The sequence below is a fragment of the Mauremys mutica genome, chromosome 8 (assembly GCF_020497125.1).
Source record: "Mauremys mutica isolate MM-2020 ecotype Southern chromosome 8, ASM2049712v1, whole genome shotgun sequence".
Classification (NCBI taxonomy): domain Eukaryota; kingdom Metazoa; phylum Chordata; order Testudines; family Geoemydidae; genus Mauremys; species Mauremys mutica.
In genome coordinates, this window is record NC_059079.1 from 79,388,373 (window position 1) to 79,416,145 (window position 27,773).

General features: G+C 43.0%; 1 protein-coding gene across 12 annotated transcripts in view; it reads right to left on the bottom strand.

Moving 5' to 3' along the window:
• KCNIP1 (potassium voltage-gated channel interacting protein 1) overlaps positions 1-27,773 on the bottom strand; it is an 849,721-nt gene that overhangs the window by 70,913 nt on the left and 751,035 nt on the right. The window contains exon 1 of one of the 12 annotated variants that reach the window (XM_045026843.1): positions 16,243-16,453. The exons of the other annotated variants lie outside the window; for them this stretch is intronic. Coding sequence (XP_044882778.1) covers positions 16,243-16,345 — 103 coding nt within the window. The 5' untranslated portion in view covers positions 16,346-16,453. Of the gene's footprint in view, positions 1-16,242; positions 16,454-27,773 lie in introns of those variants that run through there. 12 annotated transcript variants of the gene reach the window in all.

Consider the following 27,773-nt stretch of genomic DNA (forward strand, 5'->3'; position numbering starts at 1 on the left):
GGTGTACCCAGTTCAGGATGTGGGTGAAGAAACTAAGACACATTTCAGCCATTCAGGAGTGCCCACTTTACAGTATCTGATGGATATTCAATCTATTAATCAGCTGGGCCATAACAACTTTTTCTATACTATTATGAAGGTGGCTATCTCCCCAATGGCTACATTTCTGTCCAGACCATACTCTGGACCATACTCTGGACAATCAATGTACAATTGCTATATCATTCATCCCTAAAATATTATGCATCAATGTGCCTTTTTAGTAACCATGTTAAGTTTTAAATAAACCTTTTGTGTTATTTATCTGAAAGTTTAGTTTTAACTAATAGATGGATATTTAGTTTTAACTAATCTATTTAGTTTTAACTAATAGATGGATATTTAGTTTTAACTAATAGATGGATATTCAATCTATTAATCAGCTGGGCCATAACAACTTTTTCTATACTATTATGAAGGTGGCTATCTCCCCAATGGCTACATTTCTGTCCAGACCATACTGATGTTCACCAGTCTGAACCTCCAAATTCAGAACATGACTTATACTGCTGAGAACCCTTTTGTTCCAGACAGGCTGCTGAGAATGTCAGGGAGGAAATGGAATAAGGAATGGTTTCATATAGTCCCTGTCAAACCAGTCTGAGTGGATCATGTCTATATTATCTTTATCCGAGTACAGGCCACTGTGATTAGGTACTGACACAGCTTCAGAGAGAGATTTAAAATACTCTCTTTTGTGAATGGGGAAACACTAAGGAAATTCTAGATGTGTTGATTTACCTCTAATAAAATCCTGCAGCGTGTTATTTATATTTGAAATACAATAGTTGGGAATGTATATTAGCATTTAATTGAAGTTGAACATTAACCCAAAAAGTAATCTTGACGAATTCATCTTTATCAACATCAGCTTTCTTGGTAAAATCAATGTACAATTGCTATATCATTCATCCCTAAAATATTATGCATCAATGTGCCTTTTTAGTAACCATGTTAAGTTTTAAATAAACCTTTTGTGTTATTTATCTGAAAGTTTAGTTTTAACTAACCACATTTTTTATGTGACTTGAAGTGTTTTTCTGGGTCAACAATGGATATTTGGCAATTATAATCATGTTTGGTGACATTAATGTTTTACAGCTTGATTTTAGGAGTTCTATGTGTATTATGATGAATATTTACTATATATTTTTCAAACTAAAGCTGCTTCTTTTTTAAGTAATTCTCTCTGCCCTCCCCCCCACCCCCCAAAAATAAAAGAACTGTCCTCATTTTATACTGCCTGTACTGGGCCTTCAGTAATGAACTTCACCTCAAATGAGTGTCTCAGCTGGGCAGCAATGCAACTTAATTCTCCCTGGGGCCCTGAAAAAGTCCCAGTCTGAAATAGCAATGCAAAGGCAGGAGCCTACAATCAGTCCCCTTGAAAGAGCACAGGTGGCGCTAAATAAGTCATGGTTCCAATTAAGTTAAGGCACTTGCAAGAGGACAATGTGTGTGTGTGTGTGTGTGTATATATATATAACCTCCTGGAAAAGTTCATATAACTTCATGCTTCCTCTCTTCAGTAGGTGCTCCAGGGGCATTCGGGCAGACCTCAGGCACTATAAGAAAATATTTGCACCACATTATTGGTGTAAACAGCAGCATTCACCAAAAATAAATTTCCCTACAGTGAAATCAAAGAAACTAACAGTAGAATATACTGTTCTTCACTAAAAGTTTTGCGGAACCTGCAGAATCTCACAGGAAACAAAAAACATTTTATGTAAATCAGTCCTTTAGAGGTGAAAAAGCATCTTTGCAATACGCAAAGGGGAATCCATTTAGCAGGACATGAACCAGAGATCTCAAAATCCAAAAGAAGGCAGGCTACCCCTTGCACTACAACAGAATACCCTACAGTGGCCATGTTTGATAGCACTGATAGCTTCCTTTATGCCTCTAGTCACTACAGCAATATTATCCTAGAGCCATATCTAGGCTATAGTGGCATAGTCATGGCATTGCAGATGTGCTGATGTAGCACAGTAGCATAGACGCTTCCTATATTGACAGAAGGGGTTTTTCTTTTTATATAGTTAATCCATCTCTCCGAGAGGTGGATTCCAGGTCAACAAATGTGTTATTCTCTCAACCTAGCCATGTCTACATTGGATGTTAGGTTGATCTAACTACAGTGCTCAATGCACACAATTTTTCACAGCCCTAAGTGACATAGCTAGGATAATGTAATTTTTAAATGTAGACCAGGTGTGACCCTACGCATTCCTGTATTCACACCTTATGCACTGCCACAATTATTTCTTTGTACAAAATATGACTTGTGAGGTATTAGAAAACTAATACCACACAGGTCAATAATATCATTGTAAAATATATATAACAATGCTACAAGTGAAAATATGGATACTCACTAACAGCTTTGACAATAGAAAAATATAACAGTGGCTGCTTTCCTTTCCCAGAAGCTCACAAGGGATGGAGGGATTCCCCCCTCCCTACAGGAACAAGCCCCCAAGCCCGTAGGCTGTCTGAGACTGGAGGTACTGAATTAGAGAGGGGGTAGGCAAGGGAATAGCTTAATGCACTGGTGAGCCAGTTCTAGCTGTCCAGAAAGCTGGGGCAGCAGAACCAAGCAGCGAGGGTGGTAACTTTAGGGTGCAGGCAAGCTCAGGCACCAAAGCCTATTGCAAGCAATAGGAAGACTCTCACCGAGCGTTGAATTGGACTCCAGCCCTGGCAGCTGCTGAAGATAATGAGATGATGGAGGCTCAACCTTCTCCTGCCTTAAGCAGCCAAATGAAAGTGAAAGTATGGATACTCTTTTAATGTCTGTGACTAAAAGATGTTTAAGCCAGGCATGTCAAGGCGCGTTGATAAACAGGTTTTCTCCAAACAAAGGAAAGAGGTGTGTCCTTCAAACCAGGTGTGTCCAAGTGCAATGGGCTATTCATTTGTATCACAGATTGCAGCAGACAGAGATAATTGGCATAGTAACAACAACTAGAGGGTAAAGAACCAGCAGGGAGCCTTATCTTCCAGACCTCATGGCTCTTTTATTCAGCAGGAACTAATGAAATTTATCTGGGGATACCGTTCAGAAGAATACATTTTAAAAGTTCACTGGACTATAAAAGAGAGGGGCAAAGGCGCCAAATCATCTTTCACCCAAAAAGACAAAGAAACCAAGCACTTTGGACTTTGTGGGAGATCCTGACCAAGGGTGTGGCCAGCCATCTTGCTGGAAGGAGGTGGGTAAGAATCTTACATTTATTTGCAGATGTTTATTTTCCAAACTAAAGTTGCTGCTTTTTAAGTGACCCCTCCCCTCAAAGAACTGGCCTTCATTTTGTAGTTTTGTTAAGTCAGTGTCTAGAAACCTTTTTCACTTTTATTTGCTTGTAACAATTTCTGACTTTATCCCTTATACTTCAACTCACTTAAAACCTCTCTCTTGTTAATAAACTTGTTATACTTTTAATTTAAACTAACTTGTGCTGTGTTTGAATTGAAGGGTTTGTTAGCTCCAGTTAAAGCAACAAGCTGCTGTGGTTTTGTCTCTTTAAAGGAATCATGGACCTCTAAATGTTCCACGAGAAGGCTGCACATTTCAGGGCAGATGGTTTGGGGGAAATTCAGGCCTGGGGTGTGTGTTGGGGTCACTTGACTAGTAGAAACCAAGGCTGGTGAAGACAAGAGTGTGGTTGTCATGTAATAACTGGAGTCAGAGTTGTTGAACCAAAGTTGCTTAACACACAGACATTCAGTGCATGATTGTATGATGGCTGGGAGCATCCAGACAAGCAACTACAGCAGCAGAGTATTTTAGGGCACTCGGAGTTACAGGACAAGCCTTGATATTACCTCTCACTGGTCTAGGTTGCACCCCAAAAATGTAACACCAGACCTGACTGATTTCTCACAGTACTGTTAAGTCTAAACAGAGCTATTTCAAGATATCAAAAGTCCGTTGGAATCCCTTTCAGCACAGCTGTGAATGAACTATTTCCATAGCACTTCAGCAGATGAGGAACTGATCTACAGACATTTTGTAAATCTTTACTGGTTTAATGAAAATAATAACGCTTACACACTTTGAGGTGCATCAGAGTTTTACCAGCCTTATCAAACCTCATGTATACATTCAGAGCTGTCCCATAGAAATCCCCTACAGCTTTACTGGCACTCACATAACCTGTGCAAATAAATCTTCCCTCGTTTCAAATGGGCAATTCTGTACCTTAGTTACCATTTTGTAGGACAGAGCACCATCCATTACAGCAAGGGTTCCTGTGATATGCATTTTTTCAAAACCTAAATTGGAATGTAGAAATCAATTCAGTGCTTAAAACACTTGATAGTTTCTCCTACTCAGCTCTTGGATTGCTGTTTGCAGTATATTTAGGAATTGATCTAATAATACTAATTAATGAGGTAGCAATCAGATGACTAATAAATAGTGCTAAAGCTAAGTATGGATTTGATTAAACTAAATTAACCATGGTGACCCAGTTTGAAGAGCTGCAGTAGATTCTTTTTTCACATTTCAGAATCCATTGCTTAGGAGTCATAGTACACTGGCTGTTATTGTTCTTTGAAAGAAATGTCTTTTGACTCTAATATTAGCATAACACAAACTTTTGATCAGACTTACTTAGGTTATTTGGAGATATACCACCCTCTATTTCCATGTAAACATAGTAGGAATACTCACATGTATCGGTTCACTTATCTAGACATTTCCAGTGTGCCCAGCAGCCTGGTATCTACTCCTGGGGGAATTCTGCACCACTGCACAACTCAGAATTTTGCAGAAATTAAATGTTATATGCACAGAATTTCTTCCCCCACCCACCCATCGAAATGGGCTGCAGAGATATTGGCCGCCACTAGGTGCAAGCTGGTACCCGACAGATACCAGCTTGCAAGTAGAAGACACTGCCGGGGGGTGGGGGCTGCACAGGAAACTCCATGCAAGCCTGGGACCCAGCATCAGGTTGTTTCTCCCTCTGGATCCCTGGACTCTAGGAGGGTTTGAGTGTCTGGGCTGGGGGGAGGGGGAGCAAGTGAGGGTCCGCAGCTGGGCTCTGGGGTTAGGAGGGGGTGTGAGTGTCTGGCACCCCTAGCTGGGCTCTAGGGGGGTGAGGGCAGAAACGGGAACTGGGTTGTCCTAGGGCTTTCTTTAACTCTCTACCTGGGGGAATTTGTATGTGTGTCTGTATTGTTACAGAAATAATTGCTGGCAAGTATTCTGAAATAAATTACCAAAATATTTGTAACTGGCATGATTATATAGTGTTATTTTGACAAAATTTTTCAGTGCAGAATTCCCCCAGGAGTAGGTATCTAAGCACTGTGCCTAGGCATATATGACAAATGATGTTCAGACCTGTGTCCCGCTCATCTAAAAACATGCAACATTGAACATTTATTGAGACCATGCTTACAGGTATGTGGTTAGTTTTCCTCATTTACATGAGGTATGAGTGCACAGAGCATGCCTGGTCAAGGCACAAACAATGCCAGTCCCTGCAGAGGTACAAATGCCCTGTGACATGCATTGTAGTTGACAATTATTGTAGGAGTTTATCTATTTTTTTCTGCACTTCTCGATGTCGGTGTGGGAGATATAACAGAAAGTAATACTGAGAAATAGCTCGATTCTGTTTCACACATTATAGCTAACAGCTGCACGCTCCTGGTTCCAGTATAGCTTGCAAGCCTCTTCCACTCCTGCCAGGCTTCCACCCCCTTCCAACAACAAAAATTACTGCAAGACCCCAGGAGGCGGGACCGAAGTCTAAGCCCACACAAGCCCTGATACCCTGAGCCAGTGGGCCAAAGCCGAAGCCTGAGCCCTGCTGTCCTGGGTCGGGGGGCCAAAGCTTAATCCCAAGGGCTTCAGCCTTAGGGGAGGGGAGGCTGTAACCTGAGCCCTGCCACCCAGGGCTGAAGCCCTTGGACTTCGTCCCTGGGCAGTGGGGTTCAGTCTTTGGCTTTGGCCCTGGGCCCCAGCAAGTCCCTCTTTGGGGTCCCGACCCACAGTTTGAGAACCGCTGCTCTACCTCCTATTCACCCAACTCAATGTATGGTCATCAACAGTGAGGATAGTATAAAGGGGAGGTAGATGGGATTACTATCCAGCTCACCCTCCATAACCCCCCCTTTACACTTCTGGCACCACAAGAGAATGTTCAGGGCACAAACAAAACTGTAGAACCAAACCTGGATCATAGCTCTGACCACTCCACCTCCCTCCCGCAGTACAAAAGCATTTACAGAAAACTGAAAGTCAAATGTACCCAGCATGCTCTGCAAATGCACACCACGTACTATCTCTGAGGTTCCCCCAAGAATGAGAATGAGTTTCGGGGAGGTAAGGTCACATATACTACTAAAGAAATCTATCATGACTTGCCTGGAGTATGAACAATATGTCACTGTTTTTCCCCCCTCTACTCGCCCAGCCACAGCACCTTCAATAGCTAGACCATCAAAGACAGGGCTTCTGTGTAATGCTGACAGGCTGGCTAAGCTGAGGAGGAGCAAAAGGAAGACTTGGGACAAGATGTTTGCAGAATTCATGGTAGATAATAGAGGAAAAGCAAGTTGGCTGAGAAGCGGAGGCTATACATGAGCATCCAGATGAAGAAAGAAATAGAGCTGTCCAGGAGATCATGGTAGTGACCAAAGACCACATCACAGAGCCAAGGGAAAGCGTGGCTTTGGCCAAGGACAGCAGAATCATGGTGAAGAAGAACATGGAAAAAGACAGAGATGCAGAGGCAATGCATGGGGATGCGACCCTGAGCTAGAATGTCCTCCCACAAAACATGCCCCTGGGAGGCCATCAGTCCCTGCAGGCCCATTATTTGGGACCTAGCCATGTTCTACAGCCTTGGACAAAGCTGCCTACTGGGACCAGCAGGAACTCCTAACTTCCGCCTCCCAGCAGCAGTGCTCCAAGAGGCTCCCATTTACTGCTCTGATCCAACTTCTGGGTGCCAAGAATCAGCTCTTTGGAATCCGGCAATGCCCCTGAGAATTTTGAAGCAAGGCACTCAACCCCAGAACCCATGTGGGCAAGAAGAGATAGAGCCAAGACGTATACTTCCCTTCAACTTTTTGCACGCTCTCCAAATTGTTATATTTGAAATGTTCTTACCATTGCACTTTAAGTTTTGTTTGCACAGTTGCAGTAATTAAAGGTTTTTGTAAAGTTCATTACTTAAGAAGAGTGGAATTTTTTTCCCATTGGTTTCATTTAAACTCTGTTATTGGGTATTCTTCTTTCATAATAAAGCCATTAAAATACATCCATTATGAGTCATCTTTGTATTTAACACAGAAAATCTTTTAAATAAAGCTGCAATAATCCATAGGTTTTACCAAAGCACATAGAGAATGTTAAACTTCAGCCACCCACACTCAATGTCCCAGTGCTGGCAGTATCTCCATCCCAGGCCCCTATCATCCTGATGGGCTAAAATGCTCAAGCATGTGACTCAAAACACAAACAGCAGGCATCCCTGACAACATTCTCATGGGTGTTTGTGTTCTCTCTGGCATGCCTTGCTAGCTGCTCGAACCTCCAATCAAGTCTCTGCACCTCAGTTAGCCTTTCCCCCCCTTGCTCTCACAAATATTGCACAAAACACAATGTGCAGTTATAATGTTTGGAATGCTTTTTCTGCGGCTTCCAACCTCTTCCATAAAGAGCATCACCTGCCTTTCAAATGGCCAAATACATACTGGACTACTATTCTGCAACTACTCAGGCAACAGTTAAAATGTTCCTTCTGTGAATGTGGCTTGTATATGGTTTCATTAGCTACAGCACTGGGGATAAGTCAGGTCTCCCAGAATAACTGGACCAACCTTCACACTATTAATGTCCACAGTGCTCCTGGGGGCAAAAAGTCCTGCCTCCATTAATTTAAATATTACCAAATTCTGAAAGTCCCTAGCCTCGTGGGCCCTCCTGACCATCCTGCAGGTCTGTAAACCTGCCGCATTGGTCCGCCAGTCCTTGGAGCACCATGGAGAAATAAATTCTGCACCCTGTTGGTATGTGTGTGTGTGTGTGTGTGTGAAAATGATGGCATGTGTTCCATTAATTGCCCCATTAGATTCTGAGAAACCCATGCATGCAAAGCCATCAATAATCTCCTGAGCATTACCCAGCTTCACGGTCTGGTTAGACAGCACCTTATCAATGCCCTGATATGCCTGCATGAAAATGGCCCTGTAATAGTCCGAGGTTGGGGCCGTGCCCTCTCAGGGGCCGTCGGGAGCCAGGCCGCCTCACTACACGGCCCCAATCAGTCTCCGGGTTCTGAAGGTCTTGGGGTTCTGCCCCTCAAGCAGGGGCGGAACAGAAGGCACACGGTTAATGCAATGAGTCCCAGCCCTCAGTCAGGGCGGGACAGCAGACACTAGGTCTAGGCTCAGATCCTTTCCGCAGGCTGAGCACCCATAAAGTCAAGAAGCCACGGCCCTCATTCAGGGCGGGGCAGCGAACCAGTTCTAAGCTCCGGTCCTGGCAGCCGGAGCTGAGCAGTTACAAAGTCAGTAAGCCCCAAGCCCTAGCTCAGGGCGGGGCAACACACAAGAGTCCAGGGAGCTCAGATCCCCCTGCAGGCTGAGCAGTAACAAAGTTAACAAGCTAAGCCCAGGCCCTCAATCAGGGCGGGGCACCAAACACAGCAGTTCTAGGCTCAGCTCCTTACAGCAGGAGCTGAGCAACAACAACAGTTCAGGGCTCAGGTCCTTGCATCAGGAGCTGAGCAACAATAGTCAGTAAGCCCCAGCCCTAGGTCAGGGTGGGGCAACAAACAATAGTCCCAGGGGCTCAGGTCCTTGTCTCAGGAGCTGAGCAATAATAATAGTCTCAGGGGCTCAGGTCCTTGCCTCAGGAGCTGAACCACAGCAATAAGTCAGGAAGCCCAGGCCCTTAGTCAGGGCGGGGCAATAAACAATAGTTCAAGACTCAGGTCCTTGTAGCAGGAGCTGAGTTATAGTTCAGGAAGCCCAGGCCCTTAGTCAGGGCGGGGCAATAAACAATAGTTCAAGACTCAGGTCCTTATAGCAGGAGCTGAGCTGCAGCAATAGTCTCAGAAAGCCCAGGTAAGTGCAGGCTTCTCTGCCTGAGCGCGGGTTGGAGGGGGAGTCTGCCACCCGTGAGTGGGGTGGCAGGGGGGACACAGGCCCACCCACTCCACTGTGTCCCAGCCCGGGGCCCTAGCAGCGGCGTGGATCCGCTGCAGTCAGTGGGGATCCTGGCCGCAACACACTGACATGGGCACGTCAGTGCCCTCAGCCGGACAGGGTTCGACTACCCCCAGGCTACACTCCATCTCCCCCTCCTCAGGTACCTGCTCGTCGCTGGGCTCGGCAGCAGGGTCCCACACCATAGGTTCCTCGGCGTGGTGAAGGCGGTCTAGGTCGGGCTGCTCCTCCGGATTCGGGTCAGGGGGCCGCTCGGGCCGCTCCTCGGGGTACCGGGCTTGGGGCAGGCTCGGCCAGTCCACCTCGGGGTACCTGGCTCGAGGGAGGCTCGGTCGGTCCGCGTCAGGATACCTGGCTCGAGGGAGGCTTGGTCCGTCCACGTCCGGGTACCTGGCTCGGGGCAGGCTCGGTCCAGCAGGAGCCCGATCAGGAGCGTCTGTCCTCTCCGGCTGCTGGGCTCCAACTGAGTGCTGAGGCAGGGCTTTTATACTTCCTGTCCCGCCCCTTGACTTCCGGGGGGCGGGAACAGGTGGCAGTGGCTCCGCCCACTGAGGTGGCTGTTCCGGTTCCTCCCTCTCAGGGGCCGTCGGGAGCCAGGCCGCCTCACTACAGGCCCCAACAGTTGATCACCCCATGCTAAATTGTTTGGCTGCAGACTGGTAACATTCTGGGGTGACCAGCTTCCAGATGACAATGGCGACCCATTTCTCCATGAGTATGGAACACTGCAAATTGGTACGCTGTTGCTCAAGCTCTGGGATACCTCCAGAGAATGCTAGATCAGTTCTGCATACATCACAAGAAAGGTAGCCCTCCCCATCCTGAAGTTCTCTGGACACTGCTGGTCATCCCAGCTCCGCAGCACCTCAGTCCATACTGGTTTCCCAGATGCAGAAATGGCACTGGACGCTTTTTAGCTAATCCAGGAACCGGTCCTCTTGTTCCAACAGCTCGGTGTTCTCTTGTTCTTCTGCCTTATCCTGCAGTCACCTCTGCAGAGTATCCTCCTGTTGCTGCCATAGAATAATCTCCTGCTCCCACATCATCTTCTCAGTGGTGTGATGAGCAAGCTCTGAGTGCTGCAGTATAGGCCAAACATCCTGTGCATAGTTGCTCTTGTCACCATAGAGGCCGGGAGCATTGTTGGGTCCATGCTGGCCCACAGCTGTTTGAAAATGGTATGAGCCAGCCCAGAAAAGAAATATAGGGTGGAGACAGCAGAAACATGCCTTTTTAAAAAAATTGAACTTGCTTGGCTTCCCACAATTCACAGTGAAAACAATCCCAGGATGCATGCTTCTCAGTAGCTAAGCAAAAGACCATGGGATACCCCACAGAATGCTACATACTCTGTTTGCAACAAACAGCTGCCACATGTTTACACAATGCAAATAGAAAATGGAACAAGTGCTGTGTACACACAATTGGTGCCACTCACATACCATGAGTTACCAGACACATATCAGAAAGCTTCTGCTTACCCCGTGTGCAGACACTACCTGTATCACTGTTTAGCTGGGCTGCTTACCAAATGAAATAACCTAACACACATTGCTAGCAATTGTCACCTGTTAAGTCCTAGGGGCAGCCGGTGTAGGAAGCAATCACTTGAGGCCAGAGAGCAGACAGCTAACCAAAACCTCCATTTTATTTACAGAAACAGAGAGTTCACTCAGCCGGTTGAAACCGGCTGAGCTATCCCTTAATAGTCCAACTCAGTTGCCATAGTAACAAAACCCATGACAACCAAATACACAACATCACCAAAGTGACCTTGTTCCAGACTATTGATGTGGGTTTGTTCTGCTTATCAGAAAATTGATTCAGGAGCAAGATCTTCTGTTAACATATTGATTTAAGGTGAAAAGAGTAAGCGAGTGCATGGAACCACTTCAGTATTTCTATGCAAGTGCCAATGTAGTGTAGTTACAGGAATTGGGCTTTATAAGTCTAAATTCTATGATTCTATGAAGTCAATAAATGGGTTAATAAATATCTTTCCCGGTGGGGTAAAAACAGGAGAGTAAAAGTGAAGATGATAGAACACAGTTAGACTGATGGATGGGGTTAGACTGATGGATGGGGTTTGACATACCAGCACCATACTAGGGCCGGCTCCTGCAAAGTGCTTGGCACCTCAGTGGAGTAGCGGTGCCCCCACCCAAATTCTTACTGGCTGCAGGATTGGGCAGGACAGTCATCTGTACATTATTTACAGTAATAATGAACATAAGTGTCTTTGTGTGGAGGCCTGCATATAAAGCGAGTTGCATCCCTACATGCTTTATAAATAAAGTGATAGGAATAATGAAATCCACTAAAGTGAGGACACACAAGGTTTGTGCTGCTTGGAGAGAAATTAACATCTGAAACTTGACATGATTCTCATAATGAGGCTGGTTTGGAAGATGCATAGATTTCATCTGTGTAACCCCCATGGAATGTACCAGGGTTCCTGGGTTTCTGTGTGCTAGTAACGAGTTCTACGGATGGGCATTCCTGCAGCTCAGGGGAGTGATAGGAGGCATTCCTGTATGGCCACCAGCATGTTTGATCAGAGGAGGAGCAGTGTCTGAGAGAAAAAGGAGAGTTCAAATGATTGAAAAAAAAAAGCCCAGGAATGTAAAGCTAGCTTGACCAATAAGGAAGGTCCTCAGTGAGATGCCCATGCCCAGGAGCACTGTGAGAGGAGAAAAATGCCGAACTGGCCTTTGGGCACCTGGAAGCAATATCCCTAAACTTGGTTGTTTCCTGTTCAAGGTGACTCCCAGTTTATACAATTGTGTTGGGAAAACTCCCTATCCCATTAGGTTATGGTAGTCCTTCAGCTCCCTAGGTAAATCAGTCACCATGTGGTAAGTATACTGCTCTGGCGGCTAGTTCAGGGCTGCCCACCTGCTATGACTGTATCAGAGCTCTAGGGCCGGAGATTAGGAGTTAGGATTTTTAGTATACATTATAATAATCTACACCCCATCCCTGCATCTCTTTATGGGGAGGGGCTGTCTTGGGAGCAGAAGAAGCCTGACTCCTGTATGAAGAAGACACTTGACAAATGACACTGTCAGCCCCTCTGCAACAGCTGAGCAGTCAAGATTCAGCTCTGAACCCGGGGATCATTCACAGAGTTGTGAGTGCACCATCTTTTAGACAGACAGTCAGGGAAATTGTTTGGGAGACCCCCTACTCCCTGAACTGTATCCTCAAGACATGGGGATTTCATCACCTACTGTCCTATTAAATCTGTGGAGTGACTTTCCATCTTAGCCCCACTGACAGTCCTTTGGGCTGCTCTGAACTCAGTCAGCCAAGTTGCTTATTGCTGCTACACAAGATACTGTCATCATAGGTCATCAAGGGCACCTACGAAATACCGGTATCAACGGGACACTAAATTTTACTCTTGCTATATCAGGTCAAGTGAGTGGGGAAATTCATGGATATTATCAGAAGAGAGAGGGCATCAGTGACCCTTTATCCTATTATGATATATTTACTTCCTTTTTAATAAAATTACTCTTGTGAATATATTGTGTATATTTGTGTTATTTCCTGGGAGTCTTCAACTATCTGGCAAGAAACTCAGGGCCATCCTGTGCTTAGAATTTTCCTTCCAAGCTGCCCTGGTGATCTTCCCAGGAAGAGGTAAGGGTGGAGGTAGTGCCAAGTAAATACATCTGGGAAGAGAATAAGGAAGTTACACCCTGCTGTGCTGGAATCCCAATGAACTCAGGCCCATCCATCCAAACCCATAAGGAGACTGGCATTAAAGGAGGTAACCGGGTGGATAGGGATGTTACATTTATATTACAGTAGTACTTACAGGCCCTTATACAGAGATCAGGGCCTCACTGTGCTGCATGCCGTACAAATACATACTAAGGGACAATCCTACAATGTCTACAACATCTACATTGCAATGAATAACCCATGCACCGAGTCTCAGAGCCCTGGTCAGATGACTGAGGCTCGCAGACTTGGGCTGCAGGACTGTAAACTAGCAGTGTAGACATTTGGGCTCAGGCTGGAGCCTGGGCTTTGAGACTTTCCCCTCTCGTGGGGTCTTAGTGCCCAGGTTCCACCCTGAGCCTGAACATCTACACTGCTGTTTTATAGTCAATCTGAGCCAACTGACCTGGGCCAGCTGTGGGTTTTATTGCAATGTCAACATGCACTGTGTGACTTGCCCACAGACGCACAGGGAGCCTGTAGCAGAGCTAGGAACTGAATCCAGGTGTCCTGGATCCTGATCCAGAGCTTTAAGCACATGACCATCCTGCTGCTAGGATAAATCTTAGACTGGGATTCACTGCCTTAAAGAACAGATTTGATAGGACTTGTCTTCACTACGGGGGTAAGTCAACCTAAATTACACTACTCCAGCTATGTGAATAATGTATCTAAAGTTGATGTTGTGACATTGAAGTCTATATGGTTTTATAAAAATATGCTAATGAGTGAATATAATGTAACTGGAATATGCTTCATGCAAAAGGTCTCTTGTAAGGTATCATTACAAAGCTTATAATCTACTGAGTGTGATCATCCTATTTGCATAAATGTACCACTCTTGTATCTGAAACTAGAAATATGAAATATAACTCTGAGGGCCTATTGTAATTATGCAAAGTGTGGGCCATTAATGGTGGTTTGGAATCTTGATGACTCCCATTAACCAGGACAACTGTCTGCAGATGGCTGTGTTTTACCTGTAAGTCTTCCTGTATATGTGTGTGCTGGCAAGTGGGCAATGAACCCAGAGAGGGACAAAGGATTCCCGCCCTATGCAAAAGATATATAAAGGGGTGGAACAGAACAAAGAGAAGGAGCCATCATGAAGAATCCCCTAGCTAATACCTGAGCTGGAAGAAGAGCTGTACCAGGGGAAAGAATTGTGCCCAGGCCTGGAAGGTATCCAGTCTGAGAAAAACGTACTGAAGCATCTCTAAGGGTGAGATTATCTGTATTCAGTTTGATTAGACATAGATTTGTGCGTTTTATTTTATTTTTCTTGGCGACTTACTTTGTTCTGTCTGTTACTACTTGGAACCACTTAAATCCTACTTTCTGTATTTAAAATAAAACCACTTTTTACTTATTAATTGACTCAGAGTATGTATTAATACCTGGGGGAGCAAACAGCCGTGCATCTCTCTCTATCAGTGTTATAGAGGATGAACAATTTGTGAGTTTACCCTCTATAAAGCTGTATAAGCTTTATACGGGGTAAAACAGATTTATTTGGGTTTAGACCCCCTTGGGAGTTGGGCATCTGAGTGTTAAAGACAAGAACACTTCTGTTAGCTGCTTTTAGGTAAACCTGCAGCTTTGGGGCAAGTAATTCAGATCCCGGGTATCTGTTGGAGCAGACAGGAGTGTCTGGCTCAGCAGAACATGGTGCTGGGGCCCCGAGCTGGCAGGGAAGGGAGAGGTAGAAGTAGTCTTGGCACATTGGGTGGCAGCTCCCAAGGGGGGTTCTGTGATCTAACCCGTCACAGACATAGCTTAGGTTGACTTACCCCCGTGTCTTCACAGCGCTGAGTCGACGGGATACACTTTCTGATCGACTTCCCTTACTCTTCTCGGGGCAGGTTCACACTACAGGGCTATGTCAACCTAAGTTACACAACTCCAACTACATGAATAATGTAGCTGGAGTTGACATACTTTAGGTTAACTTATTGTGGTGTCTCCAACGCACCGGGTCAATGGGAGAAACTCTCCCATCGACTTACCTTATGCTTCTCTTCCCGGAGTCTACGGGAGAGCAATCAGCGGTCGATTTAATGAGTCTTCACATGACCCACTAAAACGACCCCCGGGGGATATGTCAATCCCCCAGTAAGTGGAGACAAGCCCTTGGAGAGCTAGAGTCCCAGGGTCGACCGGAGAGTGCTCTGCCATCGATTAGCTGGTCTTCACTAGATCTGCTAAAATGATCGCAGTAGTGTGGCTCTCTCCATAGTGGAGACCAGCCCTCATGAGTCTCCCCCTGCTGCCTGTAAGGCAGGCACTTTCTTAATGTAGAAAAAAAATGAAGGAAGGAAGCCAATTTCTCCACTGAGCTGGCACTTGTTACTCAATAAACAGCCAGCCTTCAAAGGGATCTTCTGCTAGAGGAGCTTTCAAGTAACTGATGCAGAGTAAAGCTGGGACCATGAGTAAAAAAACAACCACCACCACCACTTGCAATTCCAATTTTAAAATAGCACCAAAAAGTGAGACCAGAAATAATATGTCAAGCTACCAAACTGTGCTCGCTTTTGAGAAAGCTTGGGAAACTCTTCACAATGCACTTATTAAATGAAACCCTCGCAGAAGCACTCTGAATTATAAATGAAGTAATTCAACTTTAATTGTTTTTTTCCCCTCTCTTGGAAAGGTTATTCATCAACTACCTATGATGAGCCTAGACAATGCATTACAAATGGACCTTCTCTCTCTCTCTGCAGAACTTTGGCAGTGATAATAGTTCTACTTCATTGAAAAGCAAATCAGACATTCTGAGTTTCCTGATTTATTAATGCATTGATTTCTATAAATGTCAGCATGTTTTAAGCTTTCAGGCAGAGAGCTGGGGGGGAACAATCAATGAATGGTAAATAAAATGTAGGATGAATCAAGCAATCAGAAGCGATAATTAAAGCCTTGCCTAATTCAAGGACACACAGCCCTTGGGTTATCAGTATTCCTGGAATGGAAGAAAAAATACACAAACATTGATACATGCACTCAGAAAGGTTTTAACTTGAGTTTTAAATATAAGTCTCTTCACCTCAGACCTTGGTGCTTTCATACATTTTGTTGCACTATAACAGAGGTAGAAGGAAAACTGAAGGAGCACAGCTTGAGGGCTAGACACTGAGCCAGCAATGGAAAGTCACTGGTTTCTCAGCACCTAATTCCCTTAGGCCCCTTTGAAAATCTCAGTCTTGAGGTCTAATTCACCATAGCCCTGTGTCATGTGCATAGATGTGTAAAACACTGCCAAGTCAGAATGGTAACATTCACCTTGTATAAAGTGATGACACAAGATGGAGGACAATGGTGAACATGGCCCTTCCCAACCAGGACTTTGGTGAAGTTTATATGTAAACTTCATAGATGGGCCCATCTCTTTAAAGGACTGGCACCTTGAATCTGAACATCAGTCAATTGTAGGGAAGTCCTGGACTGATCTGGAATCCAGTCTTTGAAGCTCAGATCCATCTCTATTTAAAAACCTTCAGTTGCTGCAGTGTGTATCTATAAAATAGTTCAGGAGTTCCAAAACCAAGGTAGAAACATAGGATGAGTTTGTAATTAGCCTTTGAATGTGTGTGAAAAGAGGATTCATCAAAATACCCTTACGTGCTTTGACCCCAAGACAGGGCCAGACAATTACAGGACCACTCCCTCCCGCAAATGCCTTCATCATCACCTGCATTTTTGGAAGGTGCATCAAAGATGGGGGTCATGATCCCACCGCCTCCAGTGGCTAGAGGGGACAGTGAGAGAAGAATTTTTTGGACTAAATTTTGAATTATTTGCACTGCAGGCGTACCGGCAAGATAATGACAGACTGAATCAAACAGGTACCTCTGCACACAAAATATGCAATTGTGCATCCAAAGTAAGTAATTACACATATACATGAGCAAATTCCATGGGCAACCGTTTACAGAGCAACAGTTCTCTGCTGCTAGTAGACTGTGGAGTTCCCCAGTTGCATGATTTTTTGATTTTGCAACTGTGGAAGTAGGCAGTGAAATCAGCAGTGAGACTCTTTTTATTAAAAGTGATACACAACTTTAAGCAGCAGTATCATGTATTTACATTATCCCACAGTCATGTAAAATAATATAACTGCTCTTAGTGGAGATTAATACTGCATGTGTAGAAAACTATTTTTGCAATCACTTGTACTACTCACGATCTAGGAATTTTCAGCTTGTAAAGTTTAGCTTTTTTGAATTGTGTGAGTGAAAAAATATCTTAATCTTCACAACAGAAACAAGATTTTTTTCCCACAACCCCATAAACTAGACTGCTCAAACTTAGAAAATCTTCTTTGGGTTGAGGACTAGGATGAAAAATTTCAGTCAATAAGGATTTTTCCCCCCAGAAGGTCCTGAGCATATGAAAGTAAGGGCTTAACATGTGATTTTCAAAATAACTGTAACAGGGTTTGGGTTTTAGGACCATGCACACAGAGAGAGAATTGCTGGCTCACCCTGGAACCAGAGCGTGAGGGTCCTGTGAACTCCAACCCCAAATCATAAAAATGTTTACATATCTCTGAGGCAGAAGGGACTAAGGAAAGGGATAGAGTTGTCAATTTATGGACAGCCAAATCCCAGAAAAAGGTTGGTGTTTTGTTGTTTCTTTAGGCAAAACCCCAGAAGGGATAAATTTGGATCCAACCCTGTGCATTGCTCTGTGAGGAGATGGTATAGATTACCCTCTGCTTACACTAACTGGAATAACACCCGTGAGTATCAACCACAGGAAAGCAGAAAAGGGAAATTATTCTGCTAAAACATGGTTCGTTTTTGTTATTTATTGAGCACCTAGAGTATTAAGAGTTCTGAATAAAACATAGAAGACAACCTAGAGCCTACTCCAGTCCAAGCAGTATGTTGGCTGAGAATTTCAAAGGTGCCCAGAGGGTTTAAATGAACAACTCTCATGAATTTCAATGGGAACTGTGCAGCTAAGTCCCTTACATAGCTCTGAAAACATCAGCCATTGTCTACTAGAGGGAAGAGAAGAGAGGGAACCATTCTCCCTTCTCTGGAAATAACCCACATTAGAGAATGGAATACACAAGTTTTAATTTGCAAATCCTGTGAAATCTGCACTTATCCCTCTATATCACACTCCAAACTCAGATTTCCATGGAAACTCTGTGGGTAAGGATCCTCTGCACTACTGCTTGGTCCCTTCTGCTACTGGATCATAAGCTCTTTGAAGAGTCAGGATACCTGGAGCTTCTCTATGATGGCTGATGCCTTGGTGGGAAGGAACTGCATCTACAGTAACTTACTCTGCTGTGACTCATAGGTTTGGGAAAGGGAATCTGACAGGTCTTGACAAGCTCCTTGCCCTTCCATGAGGTCTCAACTCAGTGTTTCTGTGTAGTCAGGGACAAGAGGCAACATATTGCTGAGGTGGCACTCTCCTTGCATACCCTGCCAGCCTCAATCCATGCGAGAGAGTGGAGTGAGCACAGGATAAACACTGCAAATCAAATCATACAACATTTACCACATAAAAATGAGACAACATCCTCCAAAAGATTATTTCCTTCCATTTAGCAAAGCTGGTGTTTAAGTTAAGCAGATTGCACCAAAGCTGTTCCAAAACGTGAAGTATAATTAAATGGAGCATAAGTACCAATTAAGCTCTATTCACACACAGAGAAACTGCTTGGAAAATACTGTCCTAACATGCAACTCCTGCCAGGATCTTCTGAAGGGCCATGAAGAATTCTGACAGAGAGATATATGCTTACACAATATAGCTATATGCTGTACACATACAGACAACACAGTCACCAGCTGAACTGTATTGGTTCAGGGACAGAACATCATAACTCCATTGACTTCAATAATGTCAACTTCATTAAAGTCAGTGGAGCTGTGACAATTTAGACCTGCTGAGGATCTGTCCCTTGGCACAAAAGAACGGTCACCAACTGGAGCAGCAGTAGGGCGCACTGTCTGTAAACCAGTCACTACGGGACAGTATCATGTGCATTAGAGCAGTTGGATCCCAGCCAGCAGATGGCAGCGGTAAACACTGGTCAGTAGTAGGTAAGGAAGGCACTGTTGCTTGTACCAAATAGGAGCGCCATACTCTGACTCAAGAAGCAAATCAACACAAAGGAGGTTTGGTGGCAAAACCTGCAGAGCAACCCCATAAATTAACATATGTAGCGTATTTGTAGCTGTGTTGGTCCAAGGCAATTAGAGACAAGGTGGGTGAGGTAATATCTTTTATTGGACCAGGACCTGAAGAAGAGCTCTGTGTGGTTCGAAAGCTTGTCTCTCTCACCAACAGAAATTGGTCCAATAAAAGATATTTCCTCACCAACCTTGTCCCCCCACAAATTAACAAATCAGTTTCATTCACAGTCTTATATCAATTGTGATTTTTAACATGTATTTCATAACCTGCATTAATTCAGCAAATGATTCTTATTATCACATGCAATATTGTATTATTCACATGAAATACAGAGACATTAAACAAGCATTTAACTGTTCTGGTAAAAAATTCCAAAAAAGTTAGGCATCAACATCTCTGCATTTTGGGATATAAAGGGCTGTTCACCAACTTTGAAATTCTCAGTCCAAATAAATGTCATTTTCTATTATTAATTACAAAAAATCATTCTAGAGTCTTTGTTGATTGGCAAGGCTCCAGCTTGAAAGAAATAACACATTGCAATGCACTCGACTGGAATTGTATTTACTATACAATGAATTACTTTTATCCTTTCACCAGGTCCATACCTTGCCCATTGTAACATTCCTAGAGTTAGTCATTTCAGTTCCGGTTGTTTGTTTAATATTTAATATTTCACAGTTCAGATATGCCCACTGACAATGGCTTTCTGACCTTATCTAGCCAGACTCATGCAAAACAGCAGCCTGCTCTGAACACAACAGCAGAGCAATCACATTTTTAAAAAATCTGGGGTCGGACGGACCAATGGTGGGTGAGAATGCTTTGCTTCTCCACTCACATGGATGAGGATAAATAGTATTTTAACAATATTATGGGGAACATGTCCCCTTATTTCCAAAGTGGTTGTACCTATGAACAGTGATAAAAGAGACAAGATCTCAGGCAGTGAAAGAAACCTGGCTTATGTGATTACTCTCTCTCTATTCTGCTTCCTAATGCTCCTCTGTACAAAGAATGCAAAAATTTTCAGACAAATGTAATACAAAAGTTCCTCTAAAGCTCAACAACAAATAATGTAATGTTATGCAAAGGGCCTAGAAGTTGTGCTAGTCAATAAGCAGCTGAATGTATCAAAGAATCTTTGAAATTTCATATGGAGGCAAGAATGAATCTCACAGGAGCTTTTCCATCTAGTTCTAAGAGTTCTGAAGAGTGATTGAAAGAGAATTAGACAGATCCCCTAAGAATTAAGGTGGGTTTTACTAAGAGTTACTAAACAGTGTTCGGTACAAATAAGGCCCCAGGGAGCTAACAGCTTGCAGCTATGCTCTTTTTCACAGATTGAGGATTTCACATCTCCATCACTTGGGACGGCTTGTTTTGCAAAGCTCAAGTGTTCAGTCAGAACCCCGGAGTGATGTTTTATATGGTTGAAAGCATAAGGCAAATGCAAACACTATGCATTTATGAAGGTGCCCTTAAAAGCTTTCTTCTGTCTTACACAAAAAAAATAAGCTACATTATTGAGAAGAATGGAAACTTTTTGCCAGGTTTTCAGCACCCCACTGAGATGTTTGCCCCCAAAATCTAGGAAATATTATGACGATTTGAAAGCAAGAATTACTTCCGTTTGAATGTGCTGCTAATGATTAACCTCTTCTTGCTGGACAAGATTCATTTTCTACTGAACGGAAAGGCAATGTTTAAAACAAAAGTGACAAAAATCATCCACTGATATAGTAATGGAAGAAGCAGGATGACGGGTCTGATCCTGAGCTCACTGAAGTCAATGGCAAAACTCCCACAGACTTCAATCATCAGAATCAGGTCTGAAGTGTGATTTTATTTCCCTATGGTGTCACTAGAGCTTTGGAAATCACAGGGCCAAATTCTGCCTTGACTCACACCACAGTCACAGTATTCAGAAGGCCCTATCTCCCACACTTGGTGTCAGCTTTTCTAATTGCTCAATTCCCATTTAGGCTCCAAAACCGATGGCCAGATTGCCAGAAAGGCTCAGTAGGTTGGGCATTGTGCTTTTATGAAAAATTGGTCAACAGTTTTGCAATGAAAGCTGCTGGGTGCTGAACACCTTTGAAAATCTGGTCCTATGTCGGTGCCTCACTAAGAGAAGAGCTCTTGAAAACTTGCCCTAGTGGTGGGTGGTAAGCATTTGGAAACCTGGCCCCACGTGCTGCTCTACACCTTCAGCAAAGGACATCCAGGGTCAGCACAGAATTTGATTCCATTTGTCCAGCTGGGATTTTGCTTAGGGAGAAATCACACAGGTAACAGCTAAGATACCAGCTTAGTGGTAAGTGCTTTATGGCAAAAGCCATGCTGAGATGTGAACATAACTAACCATTCGGTTTGATGAATCACAATGGGGCTAAGTGAATGATTTTTTTTTAAAGTTATTAGGTTAAATGAGGCCAGAATTAATTAGTCCAAATTGTTGGGGAACACATTAGAGAGCCTTCGAGTCTCTGAAACGTATTAATCTTGAGATGAGCAGGAGGTGGATTGTGTTTGTGGGGTTCACTGAGCCGCTAAACCGCTGATGTGACTTCCCAGTGTGGAGCTTGGCCTCTGGTGTCAAAGCTTAATGATCAGAATCTGTCAGAAGTAACGGCAATTTGAGGTCTGGACAGTTTAAGATGCTTTATGGAGAGGATGAGGTCACTGAAGCAAAACACCAAATGTTTTTGGTGTCTCTGAATGAATTGTGATTTAGCTTCTACTGATGACATTTTGCATCCAGCTCAACACTCAGTCCTTTGAGATGACCCCAGTGCAAGTGAATGGAAGTCCATTTAGATGCAGAGGTCTGATTGTATGAATCCAGTTGTAAAACTAGATTCCAAAACGTACAGCAAATGTCAAGATTTATTAAAATTTTCTGGAGAGTGTGTTCTATTAAATTAGCAGTAATTTATTTATATTTGTGACAGTCTCACAAGTAACTAAAGAAAATAGCTTTTTAATTAGCAGAGCTGATCAAATGTGTCAACTGAAAAATATTCCTGCCAAAAAACTGGCGTTTTGTGAAAAAGGAATTTTTTGTGGGAAAATGAGATTTCTAAATGAAATGAAACTGAAAATTTTCTTTAGTTTTAAAATGAAATCTTTTTTGTTTTCAAGAAATGAAATTTTTTATTTTTCCTCTCATTTCTTCTCCTTTATTGCCATTGGCGTAATTAAAATAGAAGGGTATCTCCTCTCCACCACACTTTTTCTCATTTTTCGTTTGTCAACTAAATTAAAAACTCCCTTAACTTTGGAAAAGTTAAATTGCAACTTTGTAACTTTGCCACACTATGCCAAAAGTTGAGGAAGTTTGAAAAATTAGAACTGAAAGTGAAAAACCTAGGTATTAATTTCATTACATGCAGTAGCAAAAAGGGGAAGACCCATGACATTTTGAAAGTTCAACATTTTTTTGGAAAAACAAATCACAAAATTAAAAATTGTTCTGTTTCAAATCCTGTGAAATAGACAACTTAAAAAATTTGTCATGACACTTTCTCCAATTTTCAACCAGTACTAGTAATTAATTATATCCTCAGTAAATGTTAGGTATGCCCCATTCACACAAAGACTTGAAGAGGAGCTCTGTGTAAACTGTCCCTCTCTCACTAACAGAAGTTGGTCCAATTAAAGATATTACCTCACCACTGTCTCTCTCTAATACCCTCGGACCAACAAGGTGAAAACAACACTGCAGTCATTCACACAAAGTGAGTTATCAGTGTTTCTGTGGGGATTTCCATGGAGCTGAGGTGGGAAGATTAAATTTACCTCTCTAGAACTGTCGGCAGGCTGTGAATCTGCAGTTCAGCTCCACTGAAGCTGGAATAACAGCCACTGATACTCTGCAATTTCTCTGGAAGGGTCTGCACCAATGAACTTCTGTAATCCTGGCTCCAGCTAACCTCCCACCCCAAGTCCCTTATGCATAGCCTATTCATACCTCTTGCATGGCCCTTTCTACCCCTCAATGACTTATGGGAGGCCCTCTGCACAATAAATGAACTTCTTTTCCTTCTTTCTAGTTATATGCTTAGGTAGGTTTCTTTGTACTATGTATCCTGGCTTTGCTCTAGCTCTCAGACCTACAGTTCTTTACGATTCCACTGCTGTCCTGCAACGGAAAAAAGGAGGCCTGTCTAATTATTGGAGGGCAACATTCAGAGAGCTTTGGAGGTAACCAGCGGGGATGGAAAGATAGGACACACAAGGAGAACTTGGAAGAGGAAAATGTACAGAAATCTTAAAGGAACACTGTCAGCATAAAACTCATGGAGAAATATTGTTTCCTGCCCTCAACTACGAATATATCTTAAATTATTCAAACTGCAAACTCTCAGACTCATTTTGCACTGCTTTGAAAATAAAACACTGAAATCGCCATTTGTGCTGTTACTTTTAAATATCACAGCTCGGGCAATGAACATAGACAGGCTAGTTTCACTTTTGTTCTAATCAGTTTCATATTTAGCACCTCATGAACAAGCACAGGATCTCAAACTTCGATCCATGGGCAGGTCATCCACGGAGAGACTTCTATTATAATGATTAGCACTTGTCAGTCTTTGAGCAAGGATACTTCTTAACCATAGTTCAGTTTAGGAACGTTAGTTAGGGTGTTCAGACCATTTTTTCACCAGCTAAACTAAGCAGCCCCTGTGCATCCTGAGCAGCTGCTTCATATTTTTCTCAGGTATCCTATGGTTTAAATTCAACCTTGATTAAAAAAAACCAAAAACTTGCAGATGACAAAACTGGAATAGCAGTAGCAGACACACAAGGAAATCAAATTAAACTGCAAATTGACCTAAGGAGTATAGATCAGTGGATGAATACAAACACTGCAGGCACTTCTAAACTACTAAATTCTTGTTTGGCCTGAAAACAAGAATTCTGTTTCATGAAAAATTTTGAGGTTTCAACACTTGTTTTCATTCCACATTAGAAGGCAAACTACATCTTTCAAAAATTTCCACATAAACAAAGAGAGAGACTCTATAGCCCTGCTGTGCGAGATTCGGTGCAGGGACGTGAACCTGGATCTCCCACATCCCAGAGCAACCAATGTTTGTTGCGCTCTCCCCTGTTTTGACCAGAGATTGCATCCTGATTCTGAGAACCCTTCCCAATGAAATTTTCCTTGAAACCAGTACGTTTCCACAAAACGTTTCAGTTTTCCAAGTAAAAACATTTCATCAATAAATTCCAAACCAGATTGGACAAACGTCAAATCTTACAATCAGTAAATCTACACCCGTTTACACCACCTGAGGATCTGGCCTGGGCAAGGCAATAACAGCATTTATGATTGGGACATGACCAAATAACTGACCCCATCACATTAAATACAGTTTATTTTCACATTGACTCCTGTTACTTTTCATGTAATCAAGCACTTAGCAGGAAAGGTGTGGAATTCAGATTTAGGAGCAAAAGGACCCACAAGTGGCTGAGAATGTGAATGAGTTTGGAAACCAATACATGTTGCTGCTACAGATCTCTAAGTTCACAACAGTGCAGGAACTTGTTTAGAGGTTTGAATAGCTGGTATCAATTATTTGATTAAAAGAGCCATGGAAACATTTCTTTCACGTTAGGTTTTGTAATTCCCTATCCTATTTTAAGGGAACTCAGCCACAAACTAAGATGGATATCCTTTTAAAAAGTGAAAAAAGGTGAGCAGTTAAAGAAGTGAAGAGATAGGAAAGGATAAGAATGTAATAACTGCAAAGAACAATAACAAAAATTAGGCAAAGAAAAAAACATTCATGTTTAAACTAAAATATTGTCTCAGGGTCTGATGTGCCAATAGTATTATACACCCCGCTGTTCTCATCTATTTTTTTGTCATTCACATCAGCAAAACTCTGTAACAGATCAATGACTGAGGAAATGGGGGTTGCTGATGGATTAGAGAGAGATCACGGTGACATGCTAAGGACAAACTCTTTGGTATGCTATTCCTGAGACACCCTCAAACACAGAACTCTTAGAGTACATGAGCCCTTTGGCAGTTTTTCATTTCACATTGAGCTCTGACAACTATGTGTCATGTTATCAGATTTAAAAATTGGAGAGAACCCAGATCCACAATCCACAGTGCTGGTGATAAGGCGATATTTAATATTTATCTGGAGAAGTCTGATTAAAAGTATCCATAAATGAAATCTGAAGCACTCAAAATGAGACTTTTTTTTAAATCCCCTCGTCCCCCCAAAAATATTAAAAATCAAGAGTTTCTCTCTCCTTCAGCTTCAGCTAGTGAGAATGAACCGGAACTCTATTTCCTAAGGTTCACCCATTTTTACTAAGAAGACTTAATGGGACAATTACTGCTGTCAAAGATAATTTTAGTGTGTTTTGCCATTCAGTGCCTCATGGCCCTTTGGTATTTTCTCTCTCTCTCTCTCCTTTCTAATTCTCATGCTGAGCCTCTCAATCTTAGAAGACAAGTGAAAAAAGACCACTGGCTGTATAATCCAGTAAAGTGGGATCACGGACAGTTAGTGCAGTTGTATCTAGGTAATGTGTACGGCTGTATAAAATGGGCAAACTGTACTTCTCTCTGTTCAATTAAAAGAAGAAAGTGTATTTGCTGTAAAAATGATCAAATTATATAAAGCCAATTAAAACAAACTTGGACCTGCCTCCTCCGTTCAGAGCTCCCATGTGTGGGTTTAAAAACTGTAGGAGAGGGATTAAGGTAGTGCTAATTCAATTCAATTTAAATAGAAAATTTCAATGATCCAGTTTTGAACCTCCTTATCTCAATTTCCTTAACAAAAGCTGTTTTATGCTGAAGTTTCCCTTTGCTATAAAGCCCTTCCCATCCCACTCCCTGCCCTCTCAGGTTAAAGTCATTTGGACTACACATAGTGGATATGTCAGATCCTGAAAACATGTCAAGTTATATTAGAACTGTTTTGGCCCTGTGGCCTTGAGACTCCAGCAGTTTAGAAAAAATAGATAAGCTTTTTACTCTCCTGACTCTGCAGGCAGGTTGAGTCAGACTTTGAAGCCTCACCACAGTACAACTGAAAGGAGATTGAGGACCTCACTAGATCCTAGCAGAAGAAGCTGGGCCCCAGCTTCCATTAAGAGAGAAATCAAAGGCATGGGAAGGTCTTGGAAATGAACAGATGAACAGGAAAGGGCAAAACGGAGACAGAGTGGAATGGAGCATAAGGAGACAGAACCACTAGGAGGATTGTGAGAAGAGACAGTTAAAAGCCAAATGAGGGAGAGCAGCCTCGTCAGCCAGCCATGGTTCTGGATGTCTCCCTTCCTTCCAAGTCATTCCACACCAGGCATCCCCCTTTTCTGTTCTAGAGCTGTGTTTCTCATTTTTTTCCATAGCACAATCGCATGTTAGAACAGAAAAAGGTTGTATGCCCCTTCCATCCCCATCTAGCCCTAAAGGAAGGAACGGTGATTGTTGGAGGACCCGTTCACTACCTCCAGTTTGAGAAGCCATGCGCTAGATCAATTCACCAGTTCCTCTATTCACTCTTCTGGAAGTGTTACCCTTTCAGTGCTGGAGTAGAGCGCCAACCCCACTGCTCCCCATCAGGTGCAACTCTTTCAGTGCCAGAGATCATGCACTTAGTCTTAACAGGTGCAATCCCTTCAGACCCATTACCTTGCCTAACACGTACCCACACTACAGTCTTTTATCTGGGAATACCCCTGTAAGATCACTTGGTGATTATACTGAAAACTGAAGCTGAAATGGACAAACTTATTTTCTATAAAGGTATTTCATACAGAGAGTGTGTGGCTTCCAGAAGATGGTTCCAATTATGTTAACTGTAACTTAAATAGAGGATCTCAGCCTATACTACTCTGCCTTTCCCGTCCTTTGTGAGCAATGAGGTTTGTTACCTCTCTAAGGGCACAGTGGTCTTATCCAACACATTTTTTCATCTTGGTTAATTGTATTAATTGAAGCAGATCTGAAGCTATCAAGTTAGGAGGAAAATACCACAAGTTGCAAAGATGTGGTTGCCACATCTCCAAAAAGATATATTAGAATAGGAAAAGGTTAAGAACAGGGCAACAAAAATGATTAAGGGGATGGAATGGCTGCCATATGAGGAGAGATTAATAAGACGGGCTTTTCAGTTTGGAAAAAAGATGACTAAGGGGGATATGATTGAGGTCTATAAAATCATGACTGGTGTGGAGAAAATAAATAAGGAAGCATGATTTGCTCCTTCTCATAACACAAGAACCAGGGGTCACCAAATAAAATTAATAGGCAGCAGGTTTAAAACAAACAAAAAGAAATATTTTTCACACAACGCACAGTAAACCTGTGGAACTCCTTGCCAGAGGATGTTGTGAAGGCCAAGACTATAACAGGTTTCAAAAAAAGAACTAGATAAGTTCATGGAGGATAGGTCCATCAATGGCTATTAGCCAGGATGGGCAGGGATGGTGTCCCTAGCCTCTGTTTGCCAGAAGCTGGGAATGGATGACAAGAAATGGATCACTTGATGATTACGTGTTCTGTTCATTCCCTCTGGGGCACCTGGCATTGGCCACTGTCCGAAGACAGGACACTGGGCTACATCAACCTGTGGTCTGACCCAGTATGGCCGTTCTTATGTTCTTAAATCTCTACT